Raw genomic sequence first — 16714 nt, forward strand, 5'->3', positions numbered from 1 at the left:
AACATGCATCAATATAAGAAAGGAGAAAAGGATCAAAGATCCCAGGGTGTCACACAGAATGTGGCCTCACAGACTCAGCAAAACAGACAAGAAAGAAGAAAGGAGAAAGGAGGATAAACACTATCTAAAAGCCTCTGAAAAGATTTGCTGCTTTGGCTAGAGATGAGCTGAATCTTTTCAGAGAGGCTTTGTAATTGCTGCTTTGGCTAGAGATGGGCTGAATCTTTCCAGAGAGGCCTTTAGATAGTGTAACTTTGGCTAGAGATGAGCTGAATCTTTTCAGAGAGGCTTTTAGATAGTGTAATTGCTGCTTTGGCTAGAGATGAGCTGAATCTTTTCAGAGAGGCTTTTAGATAGTGTTTACCCTCCTTTCTCCTTTTAAATAGCTTTGTTTCGCCCATTCAACAAATACGCACTTTCCGATTCACTTCTAAGTTCAGAGGCATAATCTTCTATTCTTACATTGGTATTCTAAGCCCGGGATCGACTAGCAGTTCATAAACTACCTATTAGTGTTAGTCACTTAGCAAAATAGTTTGAGATTTAGAGATATACCTGTGGCGGCTTGGCCCTCCAGCGGCCGATGTGGAGATGCGTGCACCCAGATGCCCAGGTCGCGGACCGGTCGGCCGGCCGGGGAGCTCCTGCGGGCTGAGGTCCTGCCCTGCCTTGGCGCCCGGCTCCCCAGCCCCCCGCGGGCTGCCGCTTGCGCTAGCCGCAAAGGTGATTGCAGACGCGGTCCTGTGTTTTTTTTTTCTCCCTGTGTGTGCGTGGGAAGCTGCAGACTGCAGAACGGAAGGAGACGACACGGCGAATGGGCCGTAATAGATGGGCAAGTAGCTGGGCCGGCTAGAATAGTAGTAGTACAATGTTTTTTATTTTGAAATATGTCGCAAAAGTATTATTATTTTGTGCTTTAGCAAAACTGTTTTTTGAAATAAGTTCATATTTCAACGACAAAATGTACCGAAATTTATTGGTGCTCGTTGCAACAAAATGTTGATTAACCGCACAGAAAGTGTACTGATGGGCCAGCCAATTAGCTAGCGAGATTGGTGCTAGAGGATTCCGGTTTTAGGAAGGTTACAGCTTTGGGTTTTTTTGGCTCAAAAAAATGCGGCTTTGGTTTTCCCGGCCTTTAGGAACCTTTTGAAAGGTTCTTTTTTGGTTTTTCTGTTTATTCCATATCAGTTTCTTTTTGTTTTTTTGTGCTTTTCTTACCTTTTTATTTTTTTGCCTTTTCTTTTCCCTTTTAAAATGTTTATATTTTTGCCAAATGTTCACAAAAAATAAAAATATTCTAGACATAAAAATATAGATAGTTTTTTTTTAAAATATTCATCTATAAAAAATATTTTATTTAAAAAATCAAATAATTTTGGCTTTTTGGAATACCAATTGAAAAATGACCAAAAATAATAAAGTAGAGAAAAAAGGCTAAAAACTAGTAAAAAAGCTCCCTCGCTTAGTTATTGTCTCATGTGGGCTAGGTTGGATCAATTAGATGGAATAGATGGGTTGAAATGCCAAGAATTTTTGTCACTTAACATACAAATATGCGTTGTGATGTATTAATGAGCTTAATGAGCTAATTATGAAACTTGCTCATTAAGGTCGCTAAGTTTAATGAGTTGAAACTTATGTTTGACTCTATTCAAGAGCGAAAGAGGAGATTAATGAGTCGAGCTATCGAGTGTTCATTAAACTCGCCAGCTACGAGTTTTTGGTCTGATCCGGCTGAGACCAACCACGTACAGCACGAACGTGCCGACCAGTACACCACTACAGCTCTTGTGTCTAAGCAGAGCCAAATTGAGGCCCTGTTTGGTTCATAAGTCCTAGGACTTTTTTTAGTCCCAAGTCCATAAAAAGTCCCTACCTGTTTGGTTACTGGTACTTATAAGTCTCTATAAGACCATATTACAACTATAAGTCCCTCCTTGAGAGTCTTATTTCATAAGTCCCAAATGCCCACTTTAAGTCCCTATAAGTCCCTCTTGTTTGGTTTAGATGAGACTTATAGGGACTTATTTAAGTCCCTAGACCAATAAATCTCTGAAAACAAACACCTTCTGACACAGAGCCAGATTTACTTCTAATCTTATAGCTTCAGACACATCCTGGCCGGTCGATGATCAGCTTTGCTCAAGTTGGCTTCCAGACCGACCGGACTTTTTCAGCTGTTTCGTTTCTTTACGTGTGTTTTCTGTTTTGTTTTTATCTTCTTTTCAGATATTTGGTTTTCTTCATATTCTTTTATTTTTGCACACTTCTATTTTTATGTAGGTTTTGCAATATATGGTAAACCTTTTTTTAATATATGGTGAACATATTTTTCAAATACATACTGAACTTTTTACCATACGTTGAAGATTTCAGAAGTACACTCTGAAAATTATCATATACATGCACACTGAACATGATAATATAATGCCGACCATTTTTTATGTACATTGAACATTTTTTAATATGCAATGAACTTTTTAAATTAGACGACGAACATTTTTTTGATACACACTAAACATTGTTTTAATATATGGTTAATTTTTAATATATACTGGACTTTTCTATAAAACACACACGGAACATATTTTTTTCGAGCAACCGGCAAGAGCTCTGCCTTTTCATTAAGAAGAATAGAATTGACCAGTTTATACGGGAAACTAGCCAAAAACCGAATACTGAACACATTTTCTAAAATATATTTTCTATTTTTAATAGGTTTTAAAAATATCCAGCTTCTAAAAAACAATAACCGTTTTTGGGTTAAAAATCGACTAAAAATTGTATTGAGTTATCTAATCAAACTGCATTTGCAAACAGTTGTTGTTAGATGACATATTAAACTATTTAATGTTGAAACCATATGACAACCAACAAAGTATGTCCAAACTATTAGAGCTAGTTTCGTGAGAGCGTGAAAAGGCTATGAGGTTTTTTCGAAGGATGAAAGGGTCCATCTATCTCAGCTTTGACAAGAATACTGGAGTAGTCTAGTGGTTAGCAAGCGCGCCAGCAAATGCTTGGTCCCTCTTTTGCGTAGCGCGCACTTTTTTTTTTGTTGCTTTTAGCTATGTATCCGACTCACAAGAACTCTTAGAGAGAGAGGGAGGGAGTGCGAGAGAGAATGGTGAGGAATTTTCAGAGGACGTGGATCAAGGAGAGAGCCGCCGGAGCAGCTTCGGAGCACCAGTTTGAGCGACGAGGCAAATCAGAGTAGATTGGTCAAAATCGGCAAGATGTACCTAAACACTTACCCGACGCCATCCTCGGATTATAGATGTTGGATCCCCGTTAATCGCCGGGCCCAAGAATCTGTCAAAAATATGATCCTACCAAGTTCAAAAACTGTAGAACTATACCGGCAAGTGGCACTGATAAGTTTTAACAACTTCCTCCAATTATTGTTAAGATGCAAAATTTGCAATTCATACACGTGCATATCTTGTTATGAAAGTTTGTGTGAGTGTGTGAGAGAAAGAGATGGATTTTGCTGCCACCAGGATCTCATCATCGCCTCACAACCTTTGGCCCTTAAAAAGCATCTGTTTCATGCCTCAATCATTTGGCCACACCACAGCTACGAGATTAGGTTGTGGTTTGCTTTTCTTTTCTTTCTTGGAAAGAGGTGCACATGCGAATACAACTAGAAAAACCAGAGCCTGTATTTTTTTCTCTCTAACAACTGACAACTTGACAAATGACAACAACGTTTCGAGAGGAAACCACTTCCTTACACAATGTTTTCTTATGGTTAGACCAACTTGCTTTGGAAGGGTTTGGTTTGGTTTGGTGCTGGCTAGCTGCAGACCTGTCACCTACCGTTGCAAGAGATTATTAGAGGGAAACATGGGGATTGATTTCTTTTCTGATATACGGGTGATTCGTCTGGAGCCCATCGATCGCCCCGGCATATGCAGCAGCGACGGCCGGTTTGTAGCATCTCGTCCCCGTGGCATAAGTCACAGCCCGACTCAACTCGTTCACGATATATGAAATGTCTGCGAGGCGTGACAATGGCGAGGCGAGTGACGAAGAAGGAGCACGCGTATATATCATTTCTCAAGCTCTTGGTAGCATGTAAAGAAACCAATATTATATGTTGGTTCAATATACCCTTCATAGTTGGGACTACTAAACTTTCCACACTCTTTTATCATGCATAAATGAGCCATACATGCCTCTGATTTTTTCAGGAATTATTGAAAATAATAAACGAGCTAAACGCTAATAACTTCAACATGCGCATCCCGGCTTGCAGCAGCATAGTGACGTCCACCATCACCATGTCTACTTGGTCTTTTTGATGTCGTTAAATTACTATTTTTATTTTTCTTCAAATTTAATTTATTGTAGAACCGGTTGAAATTGGATGAACCGTTACAATACTTATTTGCTTGGTTGGTCACACATAATAGAATTTGGACTGTAGATAGCGCCGTGGGTGGCCAAACTGCGACCGATGCCCGCTGTGCAATCAGATGCGCGAGTCGGTAGCCCACCTCCTCTTCAGACGCCGTTTCTCCATGCGTGTTTGGAATGATGTGATCTCGTGGCTTGATCTGCATGTCAGCACCGCGTCTTGGCACCAATTAATTCGACATAGTTAAATCTTGGTGGGAAGGCGACCTCACCAACAATGCTCAGCCAATGATAGCTCTAGCCTCATTGCTTCATCTTGTTAGTTGGGAGATTTGGAAGGAGCAAAATGCACACGTATGCAGGGCCAAGGCGTCGCCGGTGGCGGTGATTGTGCGCATCATCAAGGACGGAGCTTGTATCTGGGCCTTAGCCGGGGCTAAGCGGCTGTGTAATATTATGCCGAGAGAGTAGCTATATGTTTTGCTTCGGCTGTTGCGGGTTCTGTCCCTCAAACTTTTTTTCTTAATCAATAAAAATGGCAAATCTTTTGTCTCGTTTAAAAAAAACAATACTTATTTGCTTTCAGGGACGATCCATCATTTTTGAAGCGGCTATAGGTTGACGAACAGGAAATTGTAATTAGGTGTATGTATACAATAAATCCTTCTTCTATGAAACAAAGTATTTAAAAATGGTTTCAACATATACAACAATAACAAGGTTAACACCCCGCAGAAAAAGAAGCAATAACAAGGTTAACAGATCAAGCGTGAAAGAACACAATGATAAAATCACTTTGCAAATAAACTATTACAACAACAAAAATTGCGAGTAACTATTTCAAAATATTAGCCACATGCGACACATAGAAAAAATCATAGGTAGTTGCAACATGTCCAAACAACCGATGCAACATCAAAGAGTTTTAAAAAATGGCCAACACCACCGTCATTGTCAGTCAGTTGCCTTGCTGCCAGACTATCGCCGTCGATGGATCTAACGGCGCACAACAACTCGCCATGGCATTTTACGTATAATATACTAGTCTATGTACCCACAAAAAGAAAAAATACAAGTGTATGTAGTGCAGCAAGGAGCCAACGGCTACGGCTTGTCGTGGTATCTCTACTCCTAATGGAGCAGTTGGTAGTCTCGTTTCCAGGGTTTTTTTCGTCCCACCATTTTCGTCCGGTTTTTTTTCGTAGGTTAACCGTCGTAGATTTTTTTCGATGATGGTTTCTTATTCACCGGTTTATTTACCCCTCAGCTCTTTCCTTGCAAATCAGGACTTTCCAAACGTGCACGCAATCACGGATCTAAATTTACTAACTTATCCAAATCAACCGATACCTTCCATTATTACAAATTTCTTTAGGAAACAAATAATAGATTTTAAGAAAACAAATAAAAGATTTTAAAGACACATCATACTTTACTAATAATCACTAAAAATCAAATCTAAATTAATTAACCTTACCTTAAATCACTCAATCACTTTAATTAGAAAACATTTTCTTTCCTAACTGCACCTCGCTTAGTGTGCACAATCCGAAGTAATTAGAGTCACTTGATTGAATCCATTTATTTAGAGCGACATGATTGCGTTCCGGGATGGAGGCCATGATTTCGTCGAGGTCGTTGCTGCCTCCTACACTCAGGGTGTGTCGCCGAGATCGAGGCGAGCATGAGAAGCTATGGCCACCGCCATGGTCACCTCATCGCAGGGGATGGAGCACGCCGTCGGCCTACAGCTTGTGAAGATCAGCACTTTCCAAACGTGCACGTAATCACGGATTTAAATTTACTAACTTATCCAAATCAATCGATATCTTCCATTATTGCAAATTTCTTTAGGAAACAAATAATATATTTTAAGGAAACAAATAAAAGATTTTAAAGACGCATCGTACTTTACTAACAATCACTAAAAATCAAATCTAAATTAATTAACCTTACCTTAAATCACTCAATCACTTTAATTAGAGAACATTTTCTTTCCTAACTGCACCCCGCTTAGTGTGCACATAACAATCCGAAGTAATTAGAGTCACATGATTGAATCCATTTATTTAGAGCGACATGATTGCGTTCCGGGATGGAGGCCATGATTTCGTCGAGGTCGTTGCTGCCTCCTACACTCAGGGTGTGTCGCCAAGATCGAGGCGAGCATGAGGAGTTGTGGCCACCGCCATGGTCACCCCATCGCAGGGGATGGAGCACGCCGTCGGCCTACAACTTGTGGAGATCACTGTTGCTCTTCAGGTCGCGTGGTGACCGGATCTTGCCGATGTGTCCCTCCCTGACGACCTCCTCTTCGCCCGGTTGGCCGGCATGGATCTCGCCACTACTGCCCTCAACTTCTCTGCCTCGAGCTCGACGGTCAGCCACCATGGATCCCCCAGCTGGAGGGTCACGTGAACCAGCCGTCCTCCCATGCTGCAGCGGCGAGAAGGTGACATGGCTCTCCATACACGAAGAGTGGAGTGTGGAGTTCGGTCAAGTACTTATATACTTGGCCTCTACTGCTGATCCATGTACATGGAGAAGAACAGACAACCGCTCATTCATGCTTCGTTCCACTCCTTTGCGCTATATTACTGGAGGTGACATTTTCCTATCTCTCTATGTTGTAACAAGCCTGTTGCCTGCATAGTTAATGGATTTTTTATTTAAATTTATCGCTGCTTAGTGCTTTGTTGCAATTGTTCACGCAAGATTCTTATATATAATCTGAGCGTATGTAGGCATACTTAGCTTTGCTATTCCATTTTTTTGGCGCATAGAAATAAGAGTATTGTCCAGGTTAGGTATTCAATTGAGTATGGTATTTGGATTGCTATCAGAATGTCTTTTCTATGCATGTGATTTCTCACATCTGGTTATAATATTTGTGAAGACATGCATTGCACGTGCACTTGGAAGCGGGCCCGTGGCCCGCGCTGGACGGCGCCGACGCCGACCTGAGCCACCTCGTCCGCGTATTCTTGGAGCTGTGGCTGGTCGATTTACATGAAATTAATTCCCTCAGTTCTGGTGGCAAATATAATACACATAATCCATATTGTTATGCACTAGCGTGTATGTGTGAAATAGATGGATTATGGTCCCGTACCCAATAAGATGGATATGTGTGTGTGTTAGAGAGAGAGGGAGAGGAGGATAGAGAGTGAGGAAGACGGAGGGAGAGTGTGTGTGTGAGAGGATTTGATGGTAAAAAAGGTCGCCAATGTCGTAATATTGAACTCTTAAAGTTAATGTGGCCCCGTTGCAACGCACGGGCGTTCTTCTAGTACTACTAGTACTAATGTAGCGCAACGATGCGGTAGCGACCCGTGTGGAAAGGGAAGAGAAGCAGACCAAAAACAGAAAGGAAAAAATGGGCAAGGTGGGCAGCCCGGGGACCAGGCACATGCGTGGCACCCGCGCATGCGCTGGGATCGAGCCCTCGGAGATCGGACGGCGCGGCGTGAGAAATCAGTCGGTGGAGTGGAGTAGGAGTAGGAACGTTCCCCGTATTTTTTATATGATGATTACAATATATAATTAGACCAACTTGCTTTGCTTTGAAAGCGTTTGGTCTTTGGCCAAAAATGCTACACTTACGGCATTCTAGTACGGACTGGCTTCACGGACTGCTCTCTCGCCAATCAACCCCCTTGATTTTCGTTGGTGGGACCTCTCATCCTTAATCTTCTCCAACCATAACTCTTCCGTGCGTCCGTAACCGAAATTCTGCGGAAATACGTCCGTAAGTCTAGCATCTCTGGGTCTTTGGCGCTGGCTGGCTGCTGACTTCCCACCTACCGTTGCATGCGAGAGATTAGGGCAAGGCCAACGCTACAGCGTGGACGGCTGCCACAGCTATCCACGTCGGCTCGAGTGGTCCCAAATGGCTTGAGGTGCTGCCTGCAGACCAAAGCGGGTGCCTGCAGAGGAGGCCGACTCCTACTTGACCAAAGTAGCAAAAAGGAGAGAGGGAGGAAGAAAAGTAGAGAAAGTTGAGCTTGCATGGGTATAAACACATGCAAACTCTCTCTCCATGCGATGAAAAAGAGAGACCGTGACCCCCGTGAGGCAGCCTAATGCATTGGGTGTTTGTTTTTTAGTACTATTGCTTCATCATACTTTATCTAGGTGGAGAGGATGGAGCTACACCTACGGGTGCTTCCATTGTACATGCCCTTAGGAGGATCCATTTCTTTTCTGATCCCATGTTATGTCACCGTGCATCGCGGGCGGTAGAGAAAGGTATTATCCACCTAACCTAATATTCCGTACCAAACCCAGCCCGATTTGTATTTGACCCATTTGGTGCCACCAGCTTCTATTTTTCTCCTCTTTCTCTCTTTCGGAACGGGAACGGAACACGATTGGTTCGTGGTTGGTGGGTGATGGCGCACTGTCATTTTCCTGCTGGTGTGGTTTTAAAATTCGGCAACCGGGGAAAGCGCCACACGAGCAGCCGCCACCGGCCGCGCCAGCAGGCAGCACCGCGTCCCCCTCCCTCTCCTACAAACAGCGACGACCGAGCGAGCGGTTCGACCCACCACCTCGTCTTCCGTCTCCCGCTTCTCTTCCTCCTCTCGCCCGCCCCGCGTGGAACCGAGCGACCCACAGACACCCAAGGAGCGGCCGGCATGGGGAGAAGGGAGGCGCTCGCGGTTCTCCTCGCGGTCGTAGTCCTCGCGGCGTCGGCGGCCGGGGAGGCGGGCGCGGCCAAGGCCAAGGGGAAGGCCAAGGGGAAGTACCGGGCGCTGTTCAACTTCGGGGACTCGCTGGCCGACGCCGGCAACCTCATCGCCAACGGCGTGCCGGACATCCTCGCCACCGCCAGGCTGCCCTACGGCCAGACCTACTTCGGCAAGCCCACCGGCCGCTGCTCCGACGGCCGCCTCGTCATCGACCACCTGGGTGAGTTGACTGACTGACTGCCGTGTTTGATTTTGGTTTGGCTGCTTGCTTCCTCTGCCTCCGAGATTCGGTGGGTCCTGTCCTGACTCGCTTGCTCGATCGGCCACCGCAACTGCAGCGCAGGAATTCGGGCTGCCCCTGCTGCCGCCGTCCAAGGCCAATCGCTCCGACTTGAGTCACGGCGCCAACTTCGCCATCACCGGCGCCACCGCGCTCGACACGCCCTACTTCGAGGCCAGGGGCCTCGGCGCCGTCGTCTGGAACTCCGGCGCCCTCATGACCCAAATCCAGTGGTTCCGTGACCTCAAGCCTTTCTTCTGCAACGGCACCAAGGGTAAACAAACGTCAAAAGCAATCGCGCCTTTGCAGCCATATACGTGCTGGATTGTGATCAACTAATTGGTGATTTGGGAATGTTTCTGCAGAGGAATGCAAGGAGTTCTATGCCAACTCGCTGTTCGTCGTCGGCGAGTTCGGTGGGAACGACTACAACGCGCCCCTGTTCGCCGGGAAGGGCCTCTCAGAGGCGTACAAGTTCATGCCGGATGTCATCCAGGGCATCTCCGATGGCGTCGAGGTAGCCATTGCTTCTTCCTTGTTACTCACATATCTGTTTCCTCGCTGTCAACCACGATTCCTCATGTACGGCATGGTGCAGGAATTGATCGCCGAGGGGGCAGTGGATCTCATCGTGCCAGGGGTGATGCCCACTGGGTGCTTCCCCGTGTACCTGAACATGCTCGACATGCCAGCCCACGAGTATGGCGCCCGGAGCGGGTGCATCCGTCAGTACAACACCTTCTCATGGGTGCACAATGCACACCTCAAGAGAGCACTCGAGAAGCTCCGGCCCAAGCACCCCAATGTGCGGATCATATATGGCGACTACTACACGCCAGTTGTCCAGTTCATGCTCCAGCCTGAGAAGTTTGGTTAGTTCTCAAACACCTCGACTTTTGCCATAGCTAACTCACGAAGCATCAGAATTTAGTGATTTACAAATTGTTCCGGTTGTAGTATGCATATGTTGTTGCTGATGTGCTACTAATTACTGTAGATGGATCTTAATTACTAGTGTGCATGTGCTTATTTTTGTCTGGTGTAAAGTCAACTGTTAGGCAGTCAGCGATTTCCTTCCGTTCGCCTTGAAAGGAACACAATACTATAAATAATTAGACAGTTCAGATCTGGGCAGAGAGCAAGAGATGCTTTCGCCTGGATTGGAGCACATAGCATATAATACAAAAATGGCCAACACAACTTGCAGCCAGAATATCAACTCAAGCACCTTCACCCATGTTCAGAGTATATTAGAAGCAAAGGTTGCTAATCCGATGCTCTAGGATCATTTATCTAGTCTGTAAAGGGGAAGTACTAGCTATCACTTCAATTAGTACTTCAAAGCTCGTCCAATTGATAGCTGTCTTGTTTAGTGGTCATGTGGGGCTAATAGTTGGGATGGTTAGATCATCTACTCCAATGAGAACTTACACAACCTGCCCGTACTCCCACCTAGGCTAAAGGACTCACGTTTTTTGCATTTAGTGTTCTAGTACAGTAAAATGCTGGCGTATGAGTTGTACAGGTTACTGTAATATCCTTATAACCTTAACTCAAAACGCATATGTACTCCATGAACTGTAAACACGTGTTTTTTTTGTATCAGAAAATCACTTCCTTTTTATTGTGTATACTTCTCCCAATGTATGCCTTCACCTATTGGCAATTAACCTTCGTTATGATTTATGCTTGTATCTTTCACTTACTAGTTTTCTCTTTTCGAAGAAGATCTTCATTAGTTTAGAGTACTGGATGGTAGCGCATTTTGTCAATACATGACTACATGTCCCTGCCATATCTAGATCCCATGTACTCGTCCTCTAGAGTTTCCATTTCAGTGTTGCCTTGTAACAGAAAGTACACCCTGTACTTTCTCAGGGCATGCATGCCTTTGCCAACCTGATCTTGCTGGCAGGGATGATGTTTCTGTCTCAACTACTAAATCGGAAGTATGCGGATGCTTTATTGTTTGATGAGAATGGCACAATGCAGGGGCCTAACCATTTCCTCTTTATAATTCAGGATTCTACAAGCAGTTACCTAGGGCATGCTGTGGGGCTCCTGGGTCCGTTGCCAAAGCCGCTTACAACTTCAACGTGACAGCCAAATGCGGGGAGCCTGGTGCCACCGCTTGTGCTGACCCAACCACCCACTGGAGCTGGGACGGTATTCACTTGACGGAGGCTGCTTATGGGCATATCGCCAGGGGCTGGCTATATGGCCCTTTTGCAGACCAACCGATTGTTCAGTCCTCGTGAGCATTCCACCTCTGCTGTTGCACGTGTAGAGCGTCTGAGAATAGCACACTAAACTGGACAAGGGAAAGTAGTTCTTCCATATAGTCCCAATGGTTCATACGTGTATATTTTCATTTGATTGAATTCATTGCAAGTGGGGTACAAAGGTGAAATAGGGGATACCAAAACCATGATTTGTTTTATCTGCGAGGTGGTATAAATGTAAAATGTAATGAACATCACGATTACCAATCAATATTGCCTCTGCGAAATATGATACTGATAGAATTTTGGAGTACTTCTGGCTTTCTCATGTGTGCATTCTTGCATACAAACTAGCATCAATCTTGTGCTTTGCTGCGACGAGATGTTTCTCTCATGTTAATTGTTATGAATTATCAAGGAAAATGGTCCGGTTAACATTGTTCATTTGTTTCGCAAAAAAACATTATTCATTTGTTATGTAGTACTATGGTTTTGAAGAATGTTACAGTATGTTACCAGGATTACGTGATCACGCTCTATCTCCTTCTCAAGCTCCAAAGCACGTTTCCTATATAGCAGCTCCACACTCTTTGGATCTCGAAGGAAAATGAACTACGAAAGAACACGACGTGTTCATTCTTCTCTGCTGCGGTCATTATTTCTCGGACGCCACACAGCCGTTCTCCTATTAATGAGGTGAAGATCATGCTCAAGAGTGAGTTTGAGATGAAGTATTTGGGTATGGACATCCGCCTTGACAGGTCTTTAGGTAGGCTTCATCTCTCACTTTTTTTTTGGAAAAAGAGGATAGACCCCCGGCCTCTGCATTTAAACGATGCATGCGGCCATTTTATTAATTATTTACGAAGGCCATACAAAGTAATACATCAGTCAGCCTAAAGCCACCATCTAGGCAACACCCGTTGCTACTCCTATCCCATTGATGAAGGTGTGCCGAATATCCAGGTCTAATACCAAACGGACATCGCACCAAACCCTAACATCTAAACCTGGATGCCCCAGCCCATCCACACACCGGGACTGGGTCCATACCGGACCGATGCACTCTCAAAGACTGCCGCCGCCATCTTCCACCGGTCCATCTCCAGAGCAGAAACTGACCCATCGACCTTTCCTGGCCCGCCGTCGACGCCACCACGACGCCAGACAACTCCATCATCATGCACGTCCGTCCACACACGCCCGTCGACGAACCTCCAGAGCACCATGCCACCGGGATCCGCCGTCGGCCTTGCGGTGGATGCGGCACCGTTCTTCCGCTTGTCCTGCCCAACTAGCACTTGCTCCAAAACAATGCCCTCGGGAGGGACAACGACATCAAAGGTACCATCATCGTCCGATCCGGTAGATCCGGATCTAGGGTTTTCCCTGGAGTATCACGAGTGGGGTGCCACGACCTACAACAACGATGCCTCGAGAAGGGAACGACGTCATAGATGCCGCCATCGTCCTCCATGACCGAAGTCGGCGCGATTTTCACCGGAAGTTGCGTCCCCCAACCTCGCAACTGGATGGAACCGAACAGAGCCTCGCCGTGGCGACGAGGGCCGCCATCGGCACGCCGGCAAGGAAATATGCCCTAGAGGCAATACTAAAGTTGTTATTTCCTTATATCATGATAACTGTTTATTATTCATGCTAGAATTGTATTAACCGAAAACTTGATACATGTGTGGATACATAGGCAAAACATCGTGTCCCTAGTAAGTCTCTACTAGACTAGCTTGTTAATCAAAGATGGTTAAGTTTCCTAACCATAGACATGTGTTGTCATTTGATGAACGGGATCACATCATTAGGAGAATGATGTGATGGACAAGACCCATCCATTAGCTTAGCATATTGATCGTTCAGTTCTATTGCTATTGCTTTCTTCATGTCAAATATATATTCCTTCGACTATGAGATTATGCAACTTCCGGATACCAGAGGAATACCTTGTGTGCTATCAAACGTCATAACGTAACTGGGTGATTATAAAGATGCTCTATAGGTATCTCCAAAGATGTTTGTTGGGTTGGCATAGATCGAGATTGGGATTTTTCACTCCGGGTATCGGAAAGGTATCTCTGGGCCCACTCGGTAATACACATCATAAGAAGCCTTGCAAGCAAAGTGACTAATGAGTTAGTTGCGGGATGATGTATTACGGAACGATTAAAGAGACTTGCCGGTAATGATATTGAACTAGGTATGAAGATACCGACGATCGAATCTCGGGCAAGTAACATACCGATGGACAAAGGGAATAATGTATGCTGTCATAACGGTTCGACCGATAAAGATCTTCGTAGAATATGTAGGAGCCAATATGAGCATCCAGGTTCCGCTATTGGTTATTGACCAGAGAGGTGTCCCAGTCATGTCTACATACTTCTCGAACCCGTAGGGTCCGCACGCTTAACATTCGATGACGATTCTGTATTATATGAGTTATGTGATTTGGTGAACTAATGTTGTCGGATGAGATCACAGACATGACGAGGAGTCTCGAAATGGTCGAGAGGTAAAGATTGATATGTAGGACGATAGTATTCGGACACCGGAAGTGTTCCGGAGGGTACCAGGTACATATCGGGTCACCGGAAGGGATTCCGGATACCCCCGACAAAAGATATGGGGCTAATGGGCCAAGAGGGGAAACACAACAGCCAGCACGAGCTGCCGCGCCCCCCATATGGGCCGCACCTGAGGGGAAGGAAAGAGGGGAAGAGAGAAGGAGGAGGGAGGGATTCGTCCTCCCCCTTCCTTCCCTCGTCCCTCCTCCTTCCTTTCCCCTCCAGAAAACATGGTAAGGGGGGAGGGGGCAAATTGGACAGGCCCCAAGTAGAATTCCTCCTACTTGGGGTGCCCCAAGGCTGTCCCCCTTCCCCTCCCATCTATATATACATGGGGAGGGGGCGCCTATAATACACACCAACAATTGTTAGCCGTGTGCAGTGCCCCCCTCCACGGTTTACGCCTTCGGTCATATCTTCGTAGTGCTTAGGCGAAGCCCTGCGTGGATCACTTCACCATCACCGTCACCACGCCATCGTGTTGACGGAACTCATCTTCTTAATTGACACCTTTGCTGGATCAAGAGGACGAGGGACGTCATCGAGCTGAACGTGTGCAGAACTCGGAGGTACCGTACGTTCGGCGCTTGACCGGTCGGATCTAGAAGAAGTTCGACTACATAAACCGCGTTGTCAAACGCTTCCGCTTTCGGTCTACGAGGGTATGTTGACACACTCTACCCCTCTCGTTGCTATGCATCTCCTAGATAGATCTTGCGTGAGTGTAGGATTTTTTTTTGAAAATTGCATGCTACATTTCCCAACACTGAGGTGTAGGGTAAGTGAGTAAATGTAAAAAGGTTCAACATCGCTTTCACATGTCACAGGCAAATCCAATTTTACTCCTTTTACATCACATTTTAATCTGTTTACTTCATGGGGCCCTTCAAATAAAGAGGAAGAGTACATGTCTAAAGTTCCTTATGATTGTACAGTTGGCAGCTTGCTGTATGCTACGGTTTGCACATGTCTAAATTGCTCAAGCGGTTATTGCAGTGAGCCGTTTTATGTCAAGGCCGAGCAAAGAATACTAGAAGGTTGTACAATGGATCGTCGGGTACCTTCGTGGCACAAGTAAATACACATTGATGTTTGATCAAAGAGTAGTAAATTTAAGAAATATGCCCTAGAGGCAATAATACTGTATTATTATATTTCCATTTTCATAATTAAGAGTTTATATTTCATGCTATAACTGCTATGATTCTAGAATATGTGATTCAATGGAAAACTCATATGCACGTGTGAGATGATTAACAGTAAAATAAAGGTTCCCGGTATTGCCTCTAAGACTGGATCAAGTGTTGTTGGCCATCATGTTTTCTGGATCTCAGGATATCGTTAAGTGTAATGATAGTCCTGAAACAACATTCAGAATATGACGTTAGAAGAACAATCATATCGAATCAACCCATTCTTGTTTTGTTATACTTTGAGATAATATCGTTTGTAACCAATTGTTATAACACGGAGTGTTAGCATGTGTTTTAGTTCCTCAGACTATGAGAGTATCTTAGTCACTTCCTACCGTACGGTGGACTTTGGGGGTTGCTCAAACGTCATCTGTAACTAGGTGATCATAACGACAACTTACTGGTACATTGAGAAGTTTGACAAGGGACTGGATAGCTCGAGAGTCGGATTTGGTCCTATGATGACGGAGAGATATTCTTAGGGCCCTCTCGGTGTGATGGCATCCATCATTGTCTGGCCAGACACAGGTGATTATGTCACGGGGGATGCCAGAACATTTCAACGAGAAAGAAGAACAATACCGGTAAGGGGATCAATGGTATAATGAGCATGTGTATGACTCGGGAGGATATCGATGCACCCCGAGCATTGTAAAGTATCATGAAGCAAAGGGAACATCACATGATAACCAAAAGGTTCACTCGAATATCATTGTGTGCTCATAGGGATCGATATGGACGCCCATGGTTCCGCTATCGGTCATTGAACGAAGGGGTGCCGTTCATGTCTATGAGTTACCGAACCTACGGGGTCACAAGCTTAAGGAAATCACAATCTGCTGAGTGTTAGCGAGATGGGAGTGATGAGAATATATTTGTGGCATTGTTTCATAAATATTCAAAACAGTCCCGAGAGGATCCAAAAGCGTTTCGGGGTCACCGAAAGGGTTCCGGAGAGTATCGGGTAATACCGATAAATAATATATAGGAGGAAAATGTTTTCGGTTATGTTTAATTATATATAAAAGGGTCTAGTAATTATTAGAAGGATTTTATATTAAATTAAATATCAACGGGCCTTAAAAGGTCAAGAGGAGGAAGGCAACTTGTGTTGGGGAACGCAATATTTCAAAAATTTCCTACTATCACGCAAGATCTATCTAGGAGATGCATAGCAACAAGAGGTGAGAGTGTGTCCACGTACCCTCGTAGACTGAAAGCGGAAGCGTTTAGTAACATGGTTGATGTAGTCGAACGTCTTCGCGATCCAACCGATCCTAGCACTGAACATACGTCACCTACGTGTTCAACACATGTTCAGCACGATGACGTCCCTCTAGCTCTTGATCTAGTTGAGGATGAGGGAGAGTTTCATCAGCATGACGAC

General features: G+C 44.8%; 1 protein-coding gene across 1 annotated transcript; it reads left to right on the forward strand.

Moving 5' to 3' along the window:
- Positions 1-8840: 8840 nt before the first annotated feature.
- On the forward strand, positions 8841-11868 carry LOC119268731 (GDSL esterase/lipase At5g45910-like). Its single transcript, XM_037550427.1, has 5 exons — positions 8841-9273; positions 9392-9607; positions 9699-9850; positions 9932-10205; positions 11356-11868. The coding sequence occupies exons 1-5, from the start codon at positions 9000-9002 to the stop codon at positions 11589-11591; spliced, it is 1152 nt and encodes a 383-aa protein (XP_037406324.1). The 5' UTR covers positions 8841-8999; the 3' UTR covers positions 11592-11868.
- Positions 11869-16714: the final 4846 nt, after the last annotated feature.

The sequence above is a fragment of the Triticum dicoccoides genome, chromosome 3A, assembly GCF_002162155.2.
Source record: "Triticum dicoccoides isolate Atlit2015 ecotype Zavitan chromosome 3A, WEW_v2.0, whole genome shotgun sequence".
Lineage (NCBI taxonomy): Eukaryota > Viridiplantae > Streptophyta > Magnoliopsida > Poales > Poaceae > Triticum > Triticum dicoccoides.